This window comes from Lissotriton helveticus, chromosome 3_1 (assembly GCF_964261635.1).
Source record: "Lissotriton helveticus chromosome 3_1, aLisHel1.1, whole genome shotgun sequence".
NCBI lineage: Eukaryota > Metazoa > Chordata > Amphibia > Caudata > Salamandridae > Lissotriton > Lissotriton helveticus.
Window position 1 is genome coordinate 500,037,113 of NC_136061.1, and position 24,534 is coordinate 500,061,646.

The following is a 24,534-nucleotide window of genomic DNA, read 5'->3' on the forward strand; positions in this document are numbered from 1 at the left end:
CCCCAGCCATATAGGCCTGTCGATCCTTGAACCTGCTCCTGCTAAATCCCGACGACTCCTGCGAGTAGCAACCTTGAAAACCCCGGAGGACCTGCCTGCCTTGACATTCTGAAAGACTGGGAGTCCCATGAACAGTGGCTCTGCTCCAACAGCAATACCCCTGGTGCCAGCCAGGAACCGCGACTCCATCACACTCTGCACCCCCCAAGCCCGGCCCGTGCCTGAGTGACCCAAGACCACGAGGAGGTCCCCACGGTGACTGGGACCCGAAGTCCATTGCCCAAAGACCCTCCTCGACGAACCAGACGACGCCTGCAGCCTCACAACCAGGGACCCCTCCAACCGCGACCAGCTGAGGATAAGATTTCCTGACGTCAAAAGACACCCCTGCACCTGGCGCCCTACGGCCCTGTTAACAGCTCATGTCCCAGGACTGAAGGAGTAGTTTCTGTCCTGTAACTCCAGTTCTGTAGTAGGGGTATCTCTGTTATAGTCATAATCTAGTGAATAGTCCCGCCCATGCTTGTGGACCCCGGAGCAATAAAAAAAAAATCTCTTAAATTGTCAAAAAATGCAGAACTGCACAGACACTTAAGAGAGAATTTAAAGACAGATAATGCAGCCTATATCCACAGGCTACACTGTCCAGTACTTCAACTAGAAATTCCACCAAAAATCCACAAACAGCACAGCCTGCCCAGGTTTTTCCAGACAGAAAAACATGCTTTTACCAGTAAAAGCCCTCAGGAATGATAGAGAGGAAGGAGTGGACAGACAAGCCCCATAGGCTGCCATTATGTGGCTCAGAACAGGATACTGTGCCTTTAAGAGAACCTTCCAGAACTCTCTCAGTATCCCAGAATGCACAGCAGGTCCCTTTTACTTTCAGTTCTTTTTGAAGGTGTAACACGCCAGACCTGTAGCATTCCTTTACATGAATATCCCTCTCCACCGGGGAGGAGGGCGGGCGCTTATGACTATAACAGAGATACCCCTACTACAGAACTGGAGTCACAGGACAGAAACTACTCCTTCTGTAGTAGGGGATCTCTGTGTATAGTCATAATCTAGTGAATAGAATGGCAAGCCCATCCCCATACCAAAGCGGCGGTGGAGAGATGAAAAGATAACGCCACTACAGTGCGAACAGATTTCGCAGCAAAGCCTGCCCAACGTGAGCATCTGCCCTGGCATCAGTGTCCAGACAGTAATGCTTAACAAAGGTATGGACCGACTTCCAAGTGGCCGCCTTGCAGATTTCTGCAATTGGAACATTACGAAGCAAAGCAGTCGTGGCAGCTTTGCCCCTGGTGGAATGAGCCATAGGTTTACCCCCTAAGGTCTTATTACCTTTTTGGTAACACAATTGTATACAGGACACAATCCACCTAGAGATGGACTATTTTGAGGTAGCAAGACTGGTCCTGACTGATCCATAATTGATAAACAATTGGTCTGACCTACGAATATCTTTGGTTTTATCCAGATAAAATTTCAACACCCTCCTAACATCCAGGGAATGCAGAGACCTTTCCGCTGGAGATGAAGGATTCTGAAAAAACGTAGGTAACGTTATGGTCTGGTAAACATGGAAATCCGAGATAACCGTTGGAAGAAATTTGGGGTAAGTACGCATTACAGCCTTAGAACCATGAAATATAGCATAAGGTTCTTGGCAACACAACGCCACGAGGAACGCCACCTTCCAGGACAGGTGCTGCAACGAAGCCTTATGAATGGGTTCAAAAGGCTCCTTCATCAATCTAGACAGCACCACATTCAATTCCCATGAAGGCGAAGGAAGCCGGACAGGGGGGAACACTTTCTTCAAGCCTTCCAAAAAATCGTTAATCACAGGGATTTGGAAAAAAGAAGTCTGTGAAGGACATTTCCTGTAGGCAGTCAATGCAGCCAGATGAACCTTAATGGAATGGACATTAAGGCCAGACTGCACCAAATGTAGAAGGTAAGGAAGGATGACATCTTCCTTACATGTCGTCGGGTCATAGCTCTTGGACTTGCACCAGATACAAAAACGCTTCCACTTGTAAGCATAGGAAGTCCGAGTGGAAGGTCGTTTAGCCTCCTTCAGTATGTCCATACAATCACCTGGTAGATTCAAATGGCCATATTGCACTATTTCAGGAGCCATGCCGCCAAACTCAAAGACGAGAGATTGGGGTGCACCATCTGCCCCCCGAACTTCGTGAGAAGGTTCGGCCGGCACGACAGCCGTATGTGAGGAAGGAGAGACCGGTGAAGCAGGTCCGTGAACCACCACTGCCTGGGCCATTCCGAGGCAATCAGGATCATCCGCGGCCTGGACTGGGACAGCTTGATGAGCACAGCCGGAATCAGGGGAATGGGTAGAAAAGCGTACAGAAAGCTGTTCGACCAGTTGATCCATAACGCATTCCCCAGCGTCCCCTGCTGGTAGTACCTGGAGGCGAAGTCTCGGCATTTGCTGTTTTCGGCAGTGGCGAACAGATCTACGTCTGGAGTCCCCCACCTTGCGAAGACTTCTCCTAGTACTTTGTCGTTTATGACCCATTCGTGGTTTTCCTGAATCAGTCTGCTCAGTGCGTCTGCCTGAACATTCTGCACACCTGGTAGATGGGTGGCCGTTATCGTCATTCCTCTGGCCAGAAGCCAGCGCCAGATCGCCTGCGCCTCCTGTGACAGAGTGCGTGATCTCGAGCCCCCCTGCTTGTTGAGGTAATACATCGTGGTCGTATTGTCCGTCTGTACAAGCAGAGAGTTGGTCCGGAAGGACGGATTAAAGGCCTTCAGTGCCAAGTGAACAGCTCTGAGTTCCAGGAAATTTATGTGGTACGGGGACTCCGTCGGGGACCACGTTCCTTGAATCTGTAAGTCTCCGGAGTGCGCCCCCCAGCCGTGGAGAGACGCATCCGTCACGATAGTCTGTGTGGTAATGTCCTTGTGAAAGGGAACCCCTCTGAGGAGGTTCTCCGCTGAACACCACCACTTCAGAGACTGAAGAGCATGCAGAGACAGTCGTATCTTGTCGTCCCAAGACCCCTTCCTCTGATCCCACTGATCCTCCAAGCACTCCTGCAATGGTCTCATGTGCAGCCGTGTGTGTGGCGTGAGGAAGATACAAGAGACCATCGACCCCAGTAGAGAAGACACCGTCCTCACTGTTGTAGATGGAGCGGTCATAAGAGCCTGAGCCTTCCGATGGAGTGATAACCGTCGCTCCTCTGAAGGAGACACGCTTCCTGACAGCGTATTGATGGAGGCTCCCAAGTACTGTATGCCCTGGACCGGCGTCGGGACAGACTTGGACATGTTGACGTGTAACCCCAGCTTGTTCAGGAGAACGCACGTCTTCTGGAAGTGCACTTGAGCTTCCGAAAAGGAGGAGGCCTTGATCAACCAATCGTCCAGGTACGGGTAGACAAACACCTTGTTCTTCCTTAGGTGTGCAGCTACCACTGCCATGCACTTCGAGAATGTTCTGGGCGCAGACTTCAGCCCGAATGGCAGTACTGTGTACTTATAATGATTGGCGCTGACTTGGAATCGCAGGAACTTCCTGTGTTTGTGAGCAATGGGCACATGGAAGTACGCATCCTGTAGGTCTATAGCACATAGCCAGTCTCCCTGAGGATAAATCTGATGCAACGACAGCATGCGAAACTTCTCTCTGCGAATCCACTTGTTTGCTTGTCGCAAATCCAGAATGGGCCTGAACTCGTTCTTGTCCTTCTTGCGAACCAGAAAGAACCGGGAGTACAGACCTCTTCCTCTTTGAGACAGAGGTACATCTTCTATCGCCCTTTCCCTTAACAGGATATCGGCCTCCGCCTGGAGCTTGCGCAGTTGAAACTTCGAGCTGACCAGTGGAATTGCTGGAGGCAGGCTGGTGAACCGAAGACTGTATCCATTGCAAACAATAAGGAGCACCCACTTGTCCTGAGTAATTTTTCTCCACTCTGCCAGAAAAAATGGAACGCTTTCCCCCACCGGAGTGGGTAACGGATGTAGGGGAAGTAACCGCTCAGGGTTGAGACCCAGCTGGGCCCTTGTTCGCTGCCGCGGACTGCTGGCCGCCTCTACCGTTCTGGCGCTTCTGGAAGGGCTTCCGGAACTGCTGCTGCTGTCCCGCAGTCTGACCACGCCCTCTGCCCTGCGCCCCAAACCGTCTCTGGAATGGGCAGTAGGTCTTCTTCTCCTTGGGCTTCTCCAACCCGACCGCAGTCAGGGTCTCGGCCTCCGCCTTCATGCGGGCCATCTCGTCATTGGCATGCTTGCCAAACAGGGTTTCCCCAGAGAAAGGCAGATTGGCCACCCGCTGCTGAGCTTCCGGTTTGAGCGAGGTAAGTCGAAGCCAAGCGTGGCGTCGTTGGTTGACACCATGACAGTACCCATGGGCCGCCAGAAGAGACGCATCAGCAGCCGCGCTGATGAGCTGGTTCGACACCAGCATCCCCTCCTTCAGGATTTCTTGAATGTCCTCTTTCTTCTCTCGGGGAAGGAACTCAGCGAATTGCTGGAGGGACTCCCATAGGGCACGATTATATCGCCCTAGCAAAGCTGCAGCGCTAGCCGCCTTCATCGTAGTAGATGTCGTCCCACAGACCTTTCTGCCTGCCGAGTCGATCCATCGGCTCTCCTTATCAGGAGGTACAGTAGAAGACGTGGAGGTGGCATGTTGTTTCCTAGCCACCGTCACAATGACAGTCAGATTCCTGTAACACCCCTAAATTTAGTATTTAGGGGCACCTTGAACCTTCCTTCCTCAGATCCCGATACGACAACAAGAAAGAAGATCAAGAAGAAGAAGACCCGTCGTGAAGCTGCTAACAAAAGGACAACACCAACTGACTTGGCCCCAGCCCTATAGGCCTGTCAATCCTTGAACCTGCTCCTGCTAAATCCCGGCGACTCCTGCGAGTAGCAACCTTGAAAACCCCGGAGGACCTGCCTGCCTTGACATTCTGAAAGACTGGGATTCCCATGAACAGTGGCTCTGCTCCAACAGCAATACCACTGGTGCCAGCCAGGAACCGCGACTCCATCACACTCTGCACCCCCCAAGCCCGGCCCGTGCCTGAGTGACCCAAGACCACGAGGACGTTCCCGCGGTGACTGGGACCCGAAGTCCATTGCCCAAAGACCCTCCTCGACGAACCAGACGACGCCTGCAGCCTCACAACCAGGGACCCCTCCAACCGCGACCAGCTGAGGATAAGATTTCCTGATGTCAAAAGACACCCCTGCACCCGGCACCCCACGGCCCCATTGACAGCTCATGTCCCAGGACTGAAGGAGTAGTTTCTGTCCTGTAGCTCCAGTTCTGTAGTAGGGGTATCTGTTATAGTCATAATCTAGTGAATAGTCCCGCCCATGTGCGTGGACCCCGGAGCAATCAAAAAAAATCTCTTATATTGTCAAAAAATGCAGAACTGCACAGACACTTAAGAGAGAATTTAAAGACAGATAATGCAGCCTATATCCACAGGCTACACTGTCCAGTACTTCAACTAGCAATTCCACCAAAAATCCACAAACAGCACAGCCTGTCCAGGTTTTTCAGACAGAAAAACATGCTTTTACTAGTAAAAGCCCTCAGGAATGATAGAGAGGAAGGAGTGGACAGACAAGCCCCATAGGCTGCCATTATGTGGCTCAGAACAGGATACTGTGCCTTTAAGAGAACCTTCCAGAACTCTCTGAGTATCCCAGAATGCACAGCAGGTCCCTTTTACTTTCAGTTCTTTTTGAAGGCGTAACACGCCAGACCTGTAGCATTCCTTTACATGAATATCCCTCTCCACCGGGGAGGAGGGCGGGCGCTTATGACTATAACAGAGATACCCCTACTACAGAACTGGAGTTACAGGACAGAAACTACTCCTTCTGTAGTAGGGGATCTCTGTGTATAGTCATAATCTAGTGAAGAGAATGGCAAGCCCATCCCCATACCTAAGTGGCGGTGGAGAGAAGAAAAGATAACACCACTACTGTGCGAACAGATTTCACAGCAAAGCCTGCCCAACGGGAGCATCTGCCCTGGCATCAGTGTCCAGACAGTAATGCTTAGCAAAGGTATGGACCGACTTCCAAGTGGCCGCCTTGCAGATTTCTGCAATTGGAACATTACGAAGCAAAGCAGTCATGGCAGCTTTTCCCCTGGTGGAATGAGCCATAGGTTTACCCCCCAAGGTCTTATTACCCTTTTGGTAACACAATTGTATACAGGACACAATCCACCTAGAGATGGACTATTTTGAGGTAGCAAGACTGGTCCTGACTGATCCATAATTGATAAACAATTGGTCTGACCTACGAATATCTTTGGTTTTATCCAGATAAAATTTCAACACCCTCCGAACATCCAGGGAATGCAGAGACCTTTCCGCTGGAGATGAAGGATTCTGAAAAAACGTAGGTAACGTTATGGTCTGGTAAACATGGAAATCCGAGATAACCTTTGGAAGAAATTTGGGGTGAGTACGCATAACAGCCTTAGAAGCATGTAATACAGTATAAGGTTCTTGGCAACACAACGCCACGAGGAACGCCGCCTTCCAGGACAGGTGCTGCAACGAAGCCTTATGAATGGGTTCAAAAGGCTCCTTCATCAATCTGGACAGCACAACATTCAATTCCCATGAAGGCGAAGGAAGCCGGACAGGGGGGGAACACTTTCTTCAAGCCTTCCAAAAAATCGTTAATCACAGGGATTTGGAAAAAAGAAGTCTGTGAAGGACATTTCCTGTAGGCAGTCAATGCAGCCAGATGAACCTTAATGGAATGGACATTAAGGACAGACTGCACCAAATGTAGAAGGTAAGGAAGGATGACATCTTCCTTACATGTCGTCGGGTCATAGCTCTTGGACTTGCACTAGATACAAAAACGCTTCCACTTGTACGCATTGGAAGTTCGAGTGGAAGGTCGTTTAGCCTCCTTCAGTATGTCCATACAATCATCTGGTAGATTCAAATGGCCATATTGCACTATTTCAGGAGCCATGCCGCCAAACTCAAAGACGAGAGATTGGGGTGCACCATCTGCCCCCCGAACTTCGTGAGAAGGTTCGGCCGGCACGGCAGCCGTATGTGAGGAAGGAGAGACCGGTGAAGCAGGTCCGTGAACCACCACTGCCTGGGCCATTCCGGGGCAATCAGGATCATCCGAGCCCTGGACTGGGACAGCTTGATGAGCACAGCCGGAATCAGGGGAATGGGTAGAAAAGCGTACAGAAAGCTGTTCGACCAGTTGATCCATAACGCATTCCCCAGCGTCCCCTGCTGGTAGTACCTGAAGGCGAAGTCTCGGCATTTGCTGTTTTCGGCGGTGGCGAACAGATCTACGTCTGGAGTCCCGCACCTACAAAGACTTCTCCTAGTACTTTGTCGTTTATGACCCATTCGTGGTTTTCCTGAATCAGTCTGCTCAGTGCGTCTGCCTGAACATTCTGCACACCTGGTAGATGGGTGGCCATTATCGTCATTCCTCTGGCCAGAAGCCAGAGCCAGATCGCCTGCGCCTCCTGTGACAGAGTGCGTGATCTCGAGCCCCCCTGCTTGTTGAGGTAATACATCGTGGTCGTATTGTCCGTCTGTACAAGCAGAGAGTTGGTCCGGAAGGACGGATGAAAGGCCTTCAGTGCCAAGTGAACAGCTCTGAGTTCCAGGAAATTGATGTGGTACGTGGACTCCGTCGGGGACCACGTTCCTTGAATCTGTAAGTCTTCGGAGTGCGCCCCCCAGCCGTGGAGAGACGCATCCGTCACAATAGTCTGTGTGGGAATGTCCTTGTGAAAGGGAACCCCTCTGAGGAGGTTCTCCGCTGAACACCACCACTTCAGAGACTGAAGAGCATGCAGAGACAGTCGTATCTTGTCGTCCCAAGACCCCTTCCTCTGATCCCACTGATCCTCCGCGCACTCCTGCAATGGTCTCATGTGCAGCCGTGTGTGTCGCGTGAGGAAGATACAAGAGGCCATCGACCCCAGTAGAGAAGACACCGTCCTCACTGTTGTAGATGGAGCGGTCATAAGAGCCTGAGCCTTCCGAAGGAGTGATAACCGTCGCTCCTCTGAAGGAGACACGCTTGCTGACAGCGTATTGATGGAGGCTCCCAAGTACTGTATGCCCTGGACCGGCGTCGGGACAGACTTGGACATGTTGACGTGTAACCCCAGCTTGTTCAGGAGAACGCACGTCTTCTGGAAGTGCACTTGAGCTTCCGAAAAGGAGGAGGCCTTGATCAACCAATCGTCCAGGTACGGGTAGACAAACACCTTGTTCTTCCTTAGGTGTGCAGCTACCACTGCCATGCACTTCGAGAATGTTCTGTGCGCAGACTTCAGCCCGAATGGCAGTACTGTGTACTGATAATGATTGGCGCCGACTTGGAATCGCAGGAACTTCCTGTGTTTGTGTGCAATGGGCACATGGAAGTACGCATCCTGTAGGTCTATAGCACATAGCCAGTCTCCCTGAGCAGACCCTCCAGGATATCGCGATTTCGCGATTTGCCGCGAAATCGGCACTTTAGTAAAAATGCCGCGATTTTTACAAAAGTGCCCGCGAAATCTGCACTTTTTGTAGAAATCGCGGCATTTTTACAAAAGCCGCCTATATCCTGGGGGGGTCTGACTTACGTTGTTTATTGGGGCGGGCGGGAAGGACACAGAAGCAAGAAAGAAAAACATTCCGGGCTTAATGGGGCATTAGCAGCTCACTGCGACGGGCTTTGAAGTGCCCCTCCCGCGTCTGGCTTCCCGCTGGAGACCCTCCCGGTGACTGGGGCGAGCCCCCACCCTCTCCCCTGGAGCCGAGGGTCGATATGGGAAAGAATAGAAAGGGTGATTGTTCGCTGACCTGTGTGAGGAAGGATGAACCTCTGGGAGCCGGTGGATTTGTGTTTCAAAGTGCATAAGAGGCAGAGACCCCACAGCACCTCAGACGTACAAACAGGGCACGGAGGCAGGGGGCAGCCAGGCCCCCTCACGTGCTGATGGTTTCTGCCCTTCATTTGGGGAGAAGCCCCCCCCCCCTCCTCCGGCTAATTTCTAGAGCTGGTTTATTTCTTTTTTCTTGCTCTAGTTCTGCGAGACCCCGGGGTTTCTCTCCGGAGGATGCGAGCAGCAGTTACCATCGGCTTCCTGCACGGAGGACCACAGACAGGAGGGAGAGAGAAAGAGGGGGTGGAGGCACATGTGGGGGGAGAAGAAAGGGGTAAAAGAAAGGGAGAGTGGCTGGGTTTAGAAGGAAAGGGTAGGGGTGAAAGAAAATGGGAGGATAAAGGTGAAAGGTGGAGCGCAAAGGTAAAGAGGGGGAGCAAGAATGAAACCTGAGGGTATGGGGCAGGTGAGACGAGAAAGAAGGGGTGAAAGAGAGGGGGAGTGAGCAAAGAAGTCAGAGGTGGGAAAGAAGTAAAGGGTAGTAGGGGGTGAGAGAAACTGGGCGAATGAAAGTGAAAGGTGGAGAAAAGTAGAGAGGAGTTAGCGGGAGAGAAAGAGGGAGGGTGAATGCGCGAGAAAGGGCGAGAGAGGAAGGGGAAGAAAGACAGTGTCTGGAAGAACGAAAGTATGAGAGCTAGAGAGAGAAGAGAGGGTGAGGTAGGGAGAGAGGGCGACAAGAGAGAACTAGAGAGATCCAAAGATGGAAAGAGAGAGGGACGGGGGAGAAGAGACTGGGCTGAGAGAGATATCGATAAGAAGAGAAAGATGTGTGTGAGAGAGAGAGAGGATGAGTGAATGAGACACAGAAAGGAGGGGGCATGAGAAACAGAAAGCTGAATGGGACAGTGGAAAGAGTGAAACGGGAAGGAAGATAGAGGAGCTAAAAGCGGCAAAACACAACTAAGAGAGGGAGAATTGGGAGGCAAAAAGAGTGTAAGGAAGGGCGGGTGACGGATAGGGTCACTGGAGGCCGCTTTATCAAGGTCCAGGTTTGCTGAAATGCACTACACCCACCTCATGTCAGTTCTTGAATGTCAAGTCTGTTGAGCCTTTACACTGGTGTTCCAAATACCCTCGTCCACCTCTTTACCCCATAGCTCCCTTTACACTGGTGTTCCAAATACCCCCGTCCGCCTCTTTACCCCATAGCTCCCTTTACACTTGTGCGTTCCAAATACCCCTGTCCGCCTCTTTACCCCATAGCTCCCTTTACACTTGTGTGTTCCAAATACCCCCGTCTGCCTCTTTACCCCATAGCTCCCTTTACACTGGTGTTCTAAATGCCTTCGTCCGTCTCTTTACCTTATAGCTCCCTTTACACTTGTGTGTTAAAAATGCCCCATCCGCCTCTTTACCCCATAGCTCCCTTTACACTTGTGTGTTCCAAATGCCCCGACCGCCTCTTTACCCCTGAGGTCCACACCCTGCCTCACCACAGTCCGCGGCACTCTGCCGCCTCTCTGCCTTGACTGTGGAATAATTTGCCCGGTGGCACCACAGACTATGCTTACGAGCCATGACTGTGACTAGGCTGCTGTTCTGAGTCCGGCGCCCCGCCTGCTTACATTGCCTGTACACAGTTTACTGCTTGTAAGTCCGTGCTCCAGGCACCCACCTGCTTTCAGTGGCTGTCTCATATACATACACAGTTCACTGCTTTTATCTCCAGGATCAACACCTTCAGTTCCTTTCCAAAATGTGCACAGTTCATTCATTGCTTGTAATTCTGTGCCCTACGCACCCGCCTGCTTTCAGTGGTTGTAACTCCGTGTTCAACACACCCGCCTGTTTTCGGTGCCTGTCTCATATACATACAGTTCACTGTTAGTGCTTCTCTGCCCGACGCACCGGCTTGCTTTCAGTACCTGTCTCAGGCATACAATTTACTGCTTGTGATTCGCTACCCGACGCACCGACTGCTTTCAGTGCCTGTGTCATATGCATACAATTCACTGCTTGTGATTCGTTGCCCGACGCTCCCGCCTGTGGGACACCTGCCCAAGGGCACCAGACCCCTTCTCCACAGGCACATCCAACACAGGACGCTACTGCACAGGCTCTGATTTCTGTAGCACAGTCACTATCCAAGCTGACCACAACACAAGATAGGGTTACCACTCCTCCCTTGCTAACAACCCCCTGGATCCCATCCAATGACATTATGGTAGCGACTGCAGACCTTAAAAAAGCATTTGCAATGCAATAGGTCTCGCATTTACGAGAGTTTGAGCTATTTGCGTTGAAAATAGCAATGCCTTTTATTTTTGTTTTCGTTTTTAAAAAGAAATAAAAGGCATTGTCATTTACAATGCCAATCGCTTAAATGTGTGCAACTGCGAGACCTATTGCATTGCAAATGCTTGTCATTTTATCTCTCTAGTCAAAATGTATGCCATTTAAACAAAGTATGTTCCTTACCAAATGCCTGAACTCTGCTGCTAAGCTTCCATTGGTTGATTCTTCCATATTCATTACTTTTGTGTTTGTTCCCAATATATTAAACTTTCTGAATCTATAAACAGGCAGAAAAGGGAGATTAGTTAAATGTTGAAGTATTAGACAAATGGAAAGGTAAACAAAAAAAAGCAAAGTACTTACCCTTTAACTGTGTTTTTTTCATTCACATCCCTGAAATACAAACCACAAGAATTATTAGAAAAGAAAAGGAAAATGCTACTTACCAGTATGCATCTGTTCTTGGCATGTAGAGCTGCAGATTCTCACACTGAGCATTAGATCACCACCTGGTGTTGGGCTCGGATGATTGCATGTTGTTGTCGTCTTGGAGGAAGTCTTTGTAGTCACGAGATAGGTGACTCCTCCCTTGGAAGACAGTGCGCATGGGCATCGACTCCATTCTTAGATTGTTTTTCGCCATGATGGGAAAATGATGGAGTTAGTATTAAAAAAAAAGGATGTCCATGCGTGTATATCTAAGTAAGATAGAAAGTATATCTAAGTAAGATAGAACTGGAACAGATACAGGTCCTGGGGAGGCGGGTGGGAGTGTGAGAATCTGCAGCTCTACATGCCAAGAACAGATGCATTCTGGTAAGTAGCATTTTCCGTTCGAGGCTTATGAGCTGCAGATCTCACACTGAGCATCGATTATACAGCAGTGTCTCCCTTAGCGGTGGTCACCTGTATGAGTTGCAGTATTTTAAAAAAGAGATTTGAGGACTGCTTGGCCTACAGCAGTTTGCTGCTTGGCTTGCACATCAACACAATAGTGTTTAGTAAAGGTATGTCTTGTAGACCATATTGCTGCCTTGCAGATGTCTTCTAGGGGAATGTTCTAAGAAAGCCATAGAGGTTCCTAGATGGAGGAGGAATTGTTAATGTATGTTTTGCTTTTTGATAGCATATTTGTATGCATTTTACAATCCACCTTGCAATTCCAGCTTTAGAGATGGGGTTGCCCTTTTTTGGTGGAGAGAAAGCTACAAACAATTGTTTTGTTTTGCTAAAGGATTTGGTGCTGTCCATGTAATAGAAAGGGCTCTTTTCACGTCTAGGGTGTGTAGAGCTCTTTCTGCTACATAGTCTGAGTTTTGAAAAAAACACTGGCAACCGTACTGATTGGTTTAGATGAAATGGAGTAATGACTTTAGGAAGGAATTTAGGATTTGTTCTTAGGACCACTTTGTTACGGTGTAATTGTAAAAATGGTTCTTGTTTAGTGAAAGCTTGAATCTCACTCACTGTCCTAAGAGGTAATAGCAACAAAGAAAGCTGATTTCCATGCGAGGAATTGCAGTTCACATTTGTGTAAAGGTTCAAAAGGGGGTCCCATGAGCTTGGTAAGAACAATGTTTAGGTTCCACACTGTAGAGGGTGGTGACGTAGGAAGAATGATTCTTTTTAATCCTTCCATAAATGCTTTAATTGCAGGCACTCTAAATAATGACAGATGTTGTCTATTTTGTATGTACGCAGCAATTACTGTAAGATGTAGACATATAGATGAATATGCTAGATTACATCTTTGTAAGTGTAGAAGATAGCAGATGATATTCTGGATGAAAGCATCCACGGGATCAAATTGATTGTTGGTGCAGTAAATGGCTAATCTTTTCCATTTTGCAGCATAGCAAGCTCTAGTAGTAGGTCTCCTGGCTTCCTTAATGATATTCATACAGTCTGCTGGCAGGTTAAGGTAATCAAACTCTAAGACTTCAGGAGCCAGCTAGCCAGATTCAGTTGACTTGGATCTGGATGTCTGATGTCTCCATGGTTCTGCGTTAGCATGGCTGGGGTCAGACACAGTCTTTGGTGTGGAACTAGAGATAGTTCTAGCAGCGTTGTGAACCATGGTTGTTGGCATGCCCATGTGGGAGCTACTAAGATCAGTGTGAGAGACTGTTGTCCTAGCTTGCGCACTACAAGTGATATTAGTGGGAGTGGCAGAAAAGCGTACGCAAATCTGCCTGACCAGTTGATCCATATCGCATTACCTTTGGACAGCGGGTGTGGAAACCTGGCGGCGAAGGTTGGGCATTTTGCATTTTTGTGTGTGGCGAACAGATCTATGTCTGGATGACCCCACTTGTGAAAGATGATAGAAGAACTTGCGGACGTAGCTCCCATTCGCGAATCTGTTGTGACGGTCAACTTAACATATCTGCAATCTGATTGTGAACTCCTGGTAGGTGTTCGGCTAATAGATATATTTTTTGTGGAATGGCCCATCTCCAAATGTACTGTGCAAGCTGGGACAGTTGCAGAGAATGTGTGCCTCCTTGTTTTTGTATGTAGTACATGGCTGTCATGTTGTCCGACCGGATGAGGACAGCTTTGTTTTGTACATGTACTTGGAAGGATTTGAGTGCTATGAATATTGCTAGCAGCTATGGGTGATTGATGTGGAGCATTTTTTGTTGAGTGGTCCATCTCCCTGAATTGTATGGTGTATGAGATGGACTACCCATCCTGTCACAGATGTGTCTGTTGTAAGTACTATCTGTGGAACAGGTTTGAGGAACGGCCACCCTCTGGACAAGTTTTTGGTGTTCCACCACTGCAGAGGGCGATGTTTGCGGCTGCCACCAACTCCAGGTCTGTAAGTTGTCCTTGAGCCTGGTTCCACTGATGTGCTAGACATTCTTGTAATGGACGCATTTGCAGTCTTGCATATGGTACAATAAAAATGCAAGAGGCCATCATGCCTATGAGTTGCATGAACACTCTGGCTGGGAGAGAGTGTTGGTCTTGAAACCTTGTGACTAAGGCTTGAATTCTCTGTATCCTGGCTGGACTGGGATAGGCTAGAGCTGTAGAAGTGTTTATGGTAGCCCCTAGATATTGATGTACATGAGAGGGCTGGAGATGCGACTTGGTGTAGTTGATTGTAAACCCTAAGTTGTGCAATGTTTGAATTGTCTGACATTTGTGTTAGACACACTAATTGAATGACTTGGCTTTTATGAGCCAGTCGTCTAAATATGGGAAGACATGGATGTGTTATCTTCTGAGATGTGCTGCTACTAGTGCTAATGATTCAGAAAAGGGGGTGGTAATGAACAGAGTGTCTGAATTAAGCAGACCACTCTTACCCAGTCCAAAGATCAGGGCTTGATCCATCACCGTTTTTTAGCTCACTGCACCATCCCAGCTCAGAACCTGGCTACATGCAAATTAGTCTGTTCCTGTCCCAGTGCATGATGGGAACAGGGCAAACCAAACTACCAAGCCAATTCTTATACTGGGAAGGAAACAAGCTTCCGGGGACCGGTTTCTGGCATTTCAGCCGTCGTCAGCCCGGCTTGCTTGAATCCTGATGGTGCAATGAGCAAGGGACTCACATCAGAGTATACCCTTCCACGCTTATGGTGGACAAAATGATTCAGAAAAGGGGGTGGTAATGAACAGAGTGTCTGAATTAAGCAGACCACTCTTACCCAGTCCAAAGATCAGGGCTTGATCCATCACCGTTTTTTAGCTCACTGCACCATCCCAGCTCAGAACCTGGCTACATGCAAATTAGTCTGTTCCTGTCCCAGTGCATGATGGGAACAGGGCAAACCAAACTACCAAGCCAATTCTTATACTGGGAAGGAAACAAGCTTCCGGGGACCGGTTTCTGGCATTTCAGCCGTCGTCGGCCCGGCTTGCTTGGATCCTGATGGTGCAATGAGCAAGGGACTCACATCTGAGTATACCCTTCCACGCTTATGGTGGACAAAATGATTCAGAAAAGGGGGTGGTAATGAACAGAGTGTCTGAATTAAGCAGACCACTCTTACCCAGTCCAAAGATCAGGGCTTGATCCATCACCGTTTTTTAGCTCACTGCACCATCCCAGCTCAGAACCTGGCTACATGCAAATTAGTCTGTTCCTGTCCCACTCTGTTCATCACCACCCCCTTTTCTGAATCGTTTTTGGCCACTATAGGTGTGGCAGGGTATACTCAGACATGAGTCCCTTGCTCACTGCTCCATCAGGATTCAAGCAAGCCGGGCCGACGAGGCTGAAATGCCAGAAACCGGTCCCCGGAAGCTTGTATCCTTTCTGGTGAAGAATTGGCTTGGTAGTTTGGTCTGCCCTGTTCCCATGATGCACTGGGCCAGGGACAGACTAATTTGCATATAGCCAGGTTCTGAGCTGGGATGGGGCAGTGAGCTAAATAACGGTGATGGATCAAGCCCTGATCTTTGGACTGGGTAAGAGTGGTCTGCTTAATTCAGACACTCTGTTCATCACCACCCCCTTTTCTGAATCGTTTTTGGCCACTATAGGTGTGGCAGGGTATACTCAGACATGAGTCCCTTGCTCACTGCTCCATCAGGATTCAAGCAAGCCGGGCCTACGAGGCTGAAATGCCAGAAACCGGTCCCCGGAAGCTTGTATCCTTTCTGGTGAAGAATTGGCTTGGTAGTTTGGTCTGCCCTGTTCCCATGATGCACTGGGTCAGGGACAGACTAATTTGCATATAGCCAGGTTCTGAGCTGGGATGGGGCAGTGAGCTAAATAACAGTGATGGATCAAGCCCTGATCTTTGGACTGGGTAAGAGTGGTCTGCTTAATTCAGACACTCTGTTCATCACCACCCCCTTTTCTGAATCGTTTTTGGCCACTATAGGTGTGGCAGGGTATACTCAGACATGAGTCCCTTGCTCACTGCTCCATCAGGATTCAAGCAAGCCGTGCCGACGAGGCTGAAATGCCAGAAACCGGTCCCCGGAAGCTTGTATCCTTTCTGGTGAAGAATTGGCTTGGTAGTTTGGTCTGCCCTGTTCCCATGATGCACTGGGCCAGGGACAGACTAATTTGCATATAGCCAGGTTCTGAGCTGGGATGGGGCAGTGAGCTAAATAACGGTGATGGATCAAGCCCTGATCTTTGGACTGGGTAAGAGTGGTCTGCTTAATTCAGACACTCTGTTCATCACCACCCCCTTTTCTGAATCGCTACTAGTGCTAGGCACTTTGTCAACACTCTTGGTGCAGTTGTGACCCCGAATGAAAGGACTTTGAACTAATAGTGTTGTCATTCTAGTACAAACCTTAGATATTTCCTGTGAGAAGGATGTATGGGAATGTGGAAGTAGGCGTTCTTGAGATCTAGTGTAGTAAGGAAATCGCCTTGTTGCAACAATGGGAGCACTTGTTGTAAAGTGATCATGTGAAAATGATCTGAGTGTATATACAGATTGAGGGGCCTGAGGTCGAGAATTGGTCTCAGTGTCCTGTCCTTCTTGGGTATTAGGAAATACAGTGAGTAAACTCCTGTCCCTTGATGTTGTAATGGAACTATCTCTATTGCGTCTTTTTAATGCAATGAGAGAACCTTTTGTTTGAGCAGCGTAAGATGTTCTGTGGACATTGGACACTGTCTGGGTGGTATATGTGGAGGGGTAGCTGTAAGTTCTAGGTAGTAACCATACTGGATAATCTGTCTTACCCACTTGTCTGTTGTGATGGAATTCCAGACATGTAGGAACTGTGTTAGTCTCCCCCTACAGGAGTTGAATGCTGTTGGGGGAGTGGAAGAAAGTCACTGTTTTGCGGTGGGAGAGGTTTGATTGTTGCTATTACCTCGACCTCTTCCCTTGTTGTTGTTTCCTCTATAGCCTCATCTAAAATATCCTCTATTGGAGGATGTTTGTGTATTGGTTTTAAAGGAAGCTGAATTGTCTGCTCCAGCTTGTTTGGAGCCTCCTCTATAAAAGGAGCGACCAAAGGAGCCTCGTGTTTGTGGGGACTACAAAGCTCCCATAGAGTTGGCAGTGCCAGTGTCCTTTTTAATTTTTTCAAGTGCTGTGTCTACAGCTGGCCCAAAAAGCTGCTGTTGGTTAAATGGCTTATTTAAGATGGTAGTTTGCACTTCTTGCTTAAAGCCTGAAATGCGTAGCCATGCCTGGCGCTAAGGAGGACGCTAGAGTTCATTGCTCTAGATGCAGTGTCTGCTGCATCAAGTGCGCACTTGATTGATGCATTGGAGATTAGCTTACCCTCTTGGATAAGGTCATTTGCTTGTGCTTTATATTGGTCAAGTAGATGCTGTAAAAGTGTTTCTAAATGATCCTAATGAGCCCTGTCATATCTTGAGAGGAGGGCTTGTGTGTTAGCTCTGCGCCATGTATTGCTTGCTTGGGTAGCTATTCTTTTGCCTGAAGCGTCTATCATTTTTGATTCTATATCAGGAGGTGGTGCTGCACCTGAGGTTTAGGAGTTTGCGCGTTTTCTAGTGTTGGAAACGACTAGGGAATCTAAGGGTACCTGTCCCTTAATGTAGGCAGGATCATCCAGGAGCAGGTCTATATTTCTTTTCTATTCTGGGGTTTATGATCCTGGCATGTACAGGATCTTTAAACACTTCTGGTGCATGCTTAATGACCCCTTTAATCATAGGTAGTATTTGAACTGACTTTTGGGATTGTTCAAAAGTATCTAGTAAAAAATCTTCTTCTGCCTCATTTGAGTGCATTATGATACCATGATAGATGGCAGCTCTATTGAGTAAGGGTTCAAACCCAATATTATCTTCTGGAGGAGATGGTTTGGATGTGGATCAGGGATATCTGGTACATCCTGTGGGATTGGGTATTCCCAATCAGGTGGATCACTTGGATAGTTAAAAGGGTCATTTGGGTCGTCCCCTCCCCCCATAATACCATCATCATCATTATGAGGAGGTGTATGTGGTGGTGAAAAATGAGGAGGAGAATTTTGAGGTGAAATAGGTAAAGGAAGAGGAGGTGGGATAGAGGGAGGTATAGGAGAAGAAGGGTGCATAGGCGATGTGGCAAAGTCCTTCTTCTTCACAGGTACTGGAGGTGGAGGTACTGCACCTAACTTCCTCTTTCTTTCTGGCAAAGTAGAAACATGTAAATGTGGGATACTTGTAAAGCGCACTGTTACTCTACCCGAGTGTCCTGGCGCTGTAGACCGCTGGGGAACCCGTCCTGGTTTTCCCTGTGAGATGGTCCCTTTCTGGGTATCTCCAGGGTGAAACCAGGCATCCCCGGCGTCTGTGGGGGGCCGTTGTAGAGATGAGGCAAGCTTAATGCCCAGAGTTACCGAGTGTGTTCCCTGGTTAGAGTAGGCACTGAGGCGAGAATTATCGAGTCCATTGACCCTGGTCCAAGACCCTGCCGCGTCGGGAATTGAACCCTGGTCCCGGGCCATTCTCTGCTTACAGGTCTGCCGCCTCTAACCAGTGAGCCACACTTCTCCAAGAAACATGTCCTGTGTTTGGATCTATATAGATCTTTTTCTGTCTAGGATCAGGGGGGAAAAGCTGCTATTTATCAGGAACCGCTTTCGGTGCCGATTTTTTCGGTTCCGAGCATGGGTGTTGTTTTTCTTTATCTTTATTCTTAGGAGTTGTGGCAGAGTCCTTTGGCGTAGGTCTTGGCTCTGAGGATCTTGGCTTTGGAGCCAAAGCTGGTTTTAGTTGGCTTGGAAGCATCCTTCTGTATTTTCAGAGCCATTTTCTCCTTTGGAGTCGACGGTTGTTCCTCCTCATGTACAACCTTCTTGGGCGTCCATTTTTTTGGTTCCATTAGAGGTTGTTTTGTGTGTTTAGCCTTGGGAGGTGTAAAACATCATTTGGCATAGTTTTTGGTGCCAAAGGTGTTGTTTTTGGCTTGGTAGGCCGGTCCGAGGGATCGGGCACATCGGAATCAGGCCTTGTGGGCTTCGGAACTGAAGAAGGTGTTTTCGGTGTGGGAGCCGGTGTCTTCGGCTTCGAGGCGTCGGACGGTGGTTTCACACTTTTATGTTTAGGAGTGGCCGAGAGGTCTTTCTGTGTCGGTGCCGAGCCATCCTTTGGTTTTGGTGACGAGCTAGCTTTGGGTTTTGGTGCCGATGGAAGAGGTGGAATCGGCACGTGCGGTTTGCTTGGTGCCGAGGCACTAGAAGGCTTAGTTGTTTTCTTCGGAGCCAAGCTCGAAGGCGGGGCTTTCGAAGCGGGTGTTCGGTCTCGACTGGGCCCAGCGGGCGGAGTGCTGACCTTTGCCTTCGGTTTGGGAACTGTATGTGGTGCAGGGGCAGTAGTACTCACGCGCTGACCCGATGGAATACAGTCATCTGAGTCGTCTGCCTCTGATACGATCTGGAGCGCTGGTGAATCTTCTTCGGGAACAAGCGGAACCTCTTCATCGAAGATATCCTCCGGTTCCGGGGCTGATCTCCTCATTTCGTGTCAACGGGCCCTCCGATCCCGGATGGTTTTCTTTGATCGGAAGGATGCACAGGCTGTGCAGGTTGATTCGTCGCGTTCTGGCGATAGACAGAGGTTGCAGACCTTGTGGTGATCACTATGTGGAAACTTTGCTCGACATACCGGGCATCTTTTGAACGGAGTTCTTTCCATGAGGTGTAGGCCGCACGGCGTCGATAGGCCCAACGGCCTGCGTCGATGATCGGAATCGAACTGATGGTGTCGAAAACTCTTGTAGTCGATGTTGAAGGTAGTTTTCACTAGTTTGAGGAAGTTTTGCGCTTCGAGGTGCTTGAAAAAATTTTTTCTAGCCGGAGCGGAGAAACTTTCATCCGAACCCAGTGGCGGAAAAAAACAATCTAAGGATGGAGCCGATGCCTATGCGCAGTATTGTCCAAGGAAGGAGTCACTTATCTCGTGACTACAGAGACTTCTTCCAAGACAACAACAACCTGCAATCATCCGAGCCCAACACCAGGTGGCGATCTAATGCTAAGTGTACAATCTGCAGCTCATATGCCTCGTACATATCTTACTTCACATAATACAACCATCTGATCCACGTGAGCTCTATTCCAACAACACTTGCCAATTAAAGTAAATGAAGGACGAATTTCACTTCAATGTCAATTGATTTCACATACATGCCAGGCTAAAAGAAGCACTTATACTGTATATGAGGACCATCGCAGAACCCAACATTTATATTTTTGGCATTTTCTAGAAAAAGGAAATCAAAATTACTTTTCTGGATCAGTGTTTATGGATGTGTGTCCGGTTAGGATATTCAAATTTGATTTCAATCCAATGCATCTCTGAGATTTCACTTACTAAAGAAAGTGTAAAATAATTTTGATCATTAACGTAAAGAATGCTCGAGTGACATATGATTTGCCAAACAAATCATGAGGAGTAGATGCATACTTTGGTTAAATCTCAATACTAATACTAAATCAATTTTTTGAGTGAATATTGACTGGCAGAATGTTGGTGTGGGACAAAGATCCACACAATAAGCATAGTCGGTGCCTTGGAACTACGAATCAACACGTCTAAAATTTGCTTAAAGGATGTTTCCGAAATATTACAATATCCCAGAACAAATTAGTATGAATCTAAACATATCAGCTCTTGTTAAACACACTTGCAAAATAATTTTTGAGAAGGTAAGGAAACAAAATATCATACATAATGCGTCAAGCTGAACAGCAGGAATTACTGATGAAGAAACCACTCAACATCTCATCTCTAAACAAATTATGTCTGATCACTAGTTATAAAAATCAAAATAAAGAATCTGCGCAGCCCACTATAAACCCCAGCAACCACTATGTCTTCTGGATGAAATAGGCAATTGTATAAGATTCCTTTTATGTAGCTAGAATTGCATCCTCTGCATCAGGGAGTAATATGGATGGTTAGTATTTTTAAAGGATATTAGAAATGTGGCAAATGTCATAGAAAAGAAAAACCAAAATGGATTAAACAGGGAATTGTTTAAACTACAGGGCAGTTGATTAGGGGAAGAGGGTGTCATAAGTGTTGCAGTAAGAGTTTTTGTTAGTAGCAAAAGATCGTAATTGGCATAGTCTCACTGATAGGAGTGTCCCTTGCAACCAAAAGCAGTATTTATAAATCTATGAAGGATGAGAAATGAAGGGGATTTACACTAACTAAATTTTCACTTAAAAAATTACTGTACCAACGGTTGAAATTGGGATTGTTCTAATTGTGGCATGTAGGTCTATCAAGTTAAGCCTGCAATCAAACTTCAAAAAAATATACTGACTAAGGATCAAACAGGTGTTTTGTCTTCCTTTGGATCACCACTAATACACTGCTGATATTAAATCAATCGGAAGAATGGTGAACTTGTTTGTCCTTAAGTCCTTTTTAAACCATCTTAACCATAAAATCATGACCAGCCATGGTAGCTGCATGTCACTGAAATGTTTCTTTCAAACTACATCTCTTCTGTTATTTTTATTAGCCTACACATGTTAAGATATCTAGAGTCAAAAATGTTAACTGAAAATTTCCAAATCGGTTTCATTTAAAGTTTCTTCTTATATGTTACCCTACCTGCACTTTCAAGTTCACCACAAAAACACAGCCTTTAGTAGGAAGGAAGGCCCTACTGGTTACAAAACACATTTATCAGATTTCCATTAATAGACAGTGGTATATGAATCTCACAGATCAACTTCAGAAGTGAGGGGCTCAGACCTGACTGCTTTGAGTACTAGCCAGCATATGTCTGCTAAATCACAGACCAAAATTTTGAAGCAATGTGGTCTTTTGGATAGTCTTGCCACCTTTGAACCATTATGCAGGAGTATTTTCTGTATATTAAGGACAGATTACTCATTGTAGCAAATTATGTACTCTTAAATCCTCAACAAACCTACTTTCAAACACTAGCACCCTTGCCTATGAAGAAATGGGAGCACCTGCCGAGGCCGTAAACAAAGGGAGTCTGCAGCCTTGTCTACTGATCTGATACTAACCAGCCCAAACTCAAATAACCTTTTCTGTTCATTTCCTCTCTATTTATCATATTGATACGTATAAGTAGGTTTGAAAAAGAGGGAACAAAGAGCTGGATTTGAGAAAAAGGAAAGGTCATGTGCTAAGTGTATAGAAGTTATAGTGGTAAGTGACTTGTTCAGACTCTTATTTCCTTAGAATTATATACCAGTTATTGCCTACTACAAACCCCTACACATTTCATTCCGTTAGGTTCCTCTGCATCCCTTGTCCAAAGTGAAAATCCGCTATACAATGGGCATCCAAATGATGACACTCACAGAAAGCATGTGGGGTATGTAGCCCATATGGCTGCCCTAGCAACAAGCTCATTTGGAACTTATCTCTGCTAAGCCAGACACCGCCTTGGCTACACCATGATGGAGCAAGGTTTCACACGTACAGAAACTTGCTTGTATTCAACCCTTCTCTAAATAACTTGTAATTAATTAATCAACAAGTTTTGTCTATTAACATTTGCATTACACAACATATTTAGCAAGCTGGGGAAGCTTGTCTATGTGCTTTTACTAACAGTAACCCGAGTGTCCTAAAATGGCCGCCGTAAACGCGGGAACTTTACTGCGCATGTGTCTGCCACATCTACGTGGTATGACGTTCTTTGCTTTTTTGGTGGGAACTTCTTGCTTCTGCGCACTAATGTCAGAAATGGCTGCTTCAAACTTCACATGCTAATGCTTATGCTGCTGTTTGTACTAAACTTGTTCGTTCTGCTTAACTATTAAAGCAAAAGTTAAAATAAAGTAATGGGGTTAGAGTAGAGATAAGTGGTATACAGTTCATTCATTTATTTTTGTATTCTAATGTGTCTTTCTTTGACTTTGTTACTAGCTCGTATTTGGGCCTGAGGGGTGACTTTGAAACGCCCTTTTGAATATGCACCGCGCATGTGCTGGGAGAACTGAAAGACCTCGAGCTGTGGCATTGAAACCGTGCCAAGGACTGTCTTGCCCGCGATGCGCCTGGGAACCTCACCCCATGACCTGGGGAAAGGAAGACAACTTGCAAATTTGTACAACATTGTATGTTAAAATGAAATAATATTGGTGGGTGAAATAAAATTGTGAGAAAATAAATTATGGGCGGAAACTTGATCAATTCAAGTCAATTGAAATGACCTCATCTTAGTATGGTGTGATGACCTCTCCTCATCTTTCTGACCAATCACTGAAGGGGAACACATAGATTTGCAACATTTAGGGGTGGTACATTGCCCTGGAAATGGAATAACTAAGGTAGGTTTAGTTAGAGAAATGTTCTAACTTGTCCGAGTAGCTGACCTGTCACTGACCCAACGCATGCTATAGGAGATCGAGAGCAGAGGTGCTGGCGAAGCACTCTGTCAGTAGAATCGAGGGGTTTGTGGGAAATTATTGATTACCCAGTCAAGGCACCTGATTAGTCGGGAGCCTGGTCCTTATTTGCCCCAGCCCGTGGCCAGGATTGGTCCTTGCACCATTCTAGGTAGTATGTCCTTGTGCTATTTCCCTTTCTCACCCTTCCCAGGTACCAATGTCTAAAGGTGTTACTGTGATTTCTTGCAAACTTTATATTCTATTATTCATATTCTTACTTATGAAATTCATGATCTCTGTAATTTGGATAAAGACTCACTTAAAACTTGCATAGATAAAGCTTTTAAAACTTCTCCCGAGTCTGTGGTTATTACAGGAAAGGTAAAATTGTTTAAAACTGCGTATTTATTCTAGCTCTTTTTTCGATCCCTGGGACTTATAGCTAAGGTGACAAGGATTGGTAAGTCATGGTATACTGGTATAAGTCCTAAAAGGACTCAAGCACTGATAACTGTAAGTAGAGAAAGTAGGACTGTTAGTTTGAAGTGTGAATGTTTTTTGGGCCCAGGTGAGTATGGTAAAATTGAGCTAGTGGTCACGCGCACTCCATCAACCACATGAACCTAAATACCCAATAATAACATGAAGCCCCAAAGCACAGTAGCACAGGAGAATCCAATAAACCACGCAACAAAGTAAGGCCATCACAGATAATAAATAAGCTAAGTGAGGAGCAAAAAAAAAAAAGATACCATATGATTTACCTTGAGCCTATGTTCTAACTAGACAATCCAGGGCTATTTTGGTTCCTTTGAAGGACTTGGGGAATAGAAAGTTGGATAAGTTGTTCTTATTAATGTTGAATTGCAATAGGACTATGGAAGGTACAATATTTTCTAAAACCCACCATAGCTGTGTAAAGTGTTGGCTGATATTCGGAATGGAAGGAAGCCCATAGCTTACTGTATCAGCTTTCCTATCCGGATGATTTGTGATTTTTTTTTTTTAAATGTATTTTTATTGACTTTTTATAGCAGGTATCCAGACATTGAAATGCAAGATGTTAACTTTCTTGTGCTTTGTACTGG

The 24,534-nt window shown here is 47.0% G+C and overlaps 1 protein-coding gene across 3 annotated transcripts in view; it reads right to left on the minus strand.

The window, feature by feature from the left end:
• Positions 1-24,534, minus strand: part of STAT1 (signal transducer and activator of transcription 1) — a 786,410-nt gene that overhangs the window by 470,089 nt on the left and 291,787 nt on the right. For all 3 annotated transcript variants that reach the window (XM_078680398.1, XM_078680397.1, XM_078680399.1), the window contains exons 12-13: positions 11,540-11,569; positions 11,360-11,453 (exon numbers count right to left, since the gene is read on the minus strand). In XM_078680398.1, coding sequence (XP_078536524.1) covers positions 11,360-11,453; positions 11,540-11,569 — 124 coding nt within the window. The remainder of the gene's footprint in view (positions 1-11,359; positions 11,454-11,539; positions 11,570-24,534) is intronic.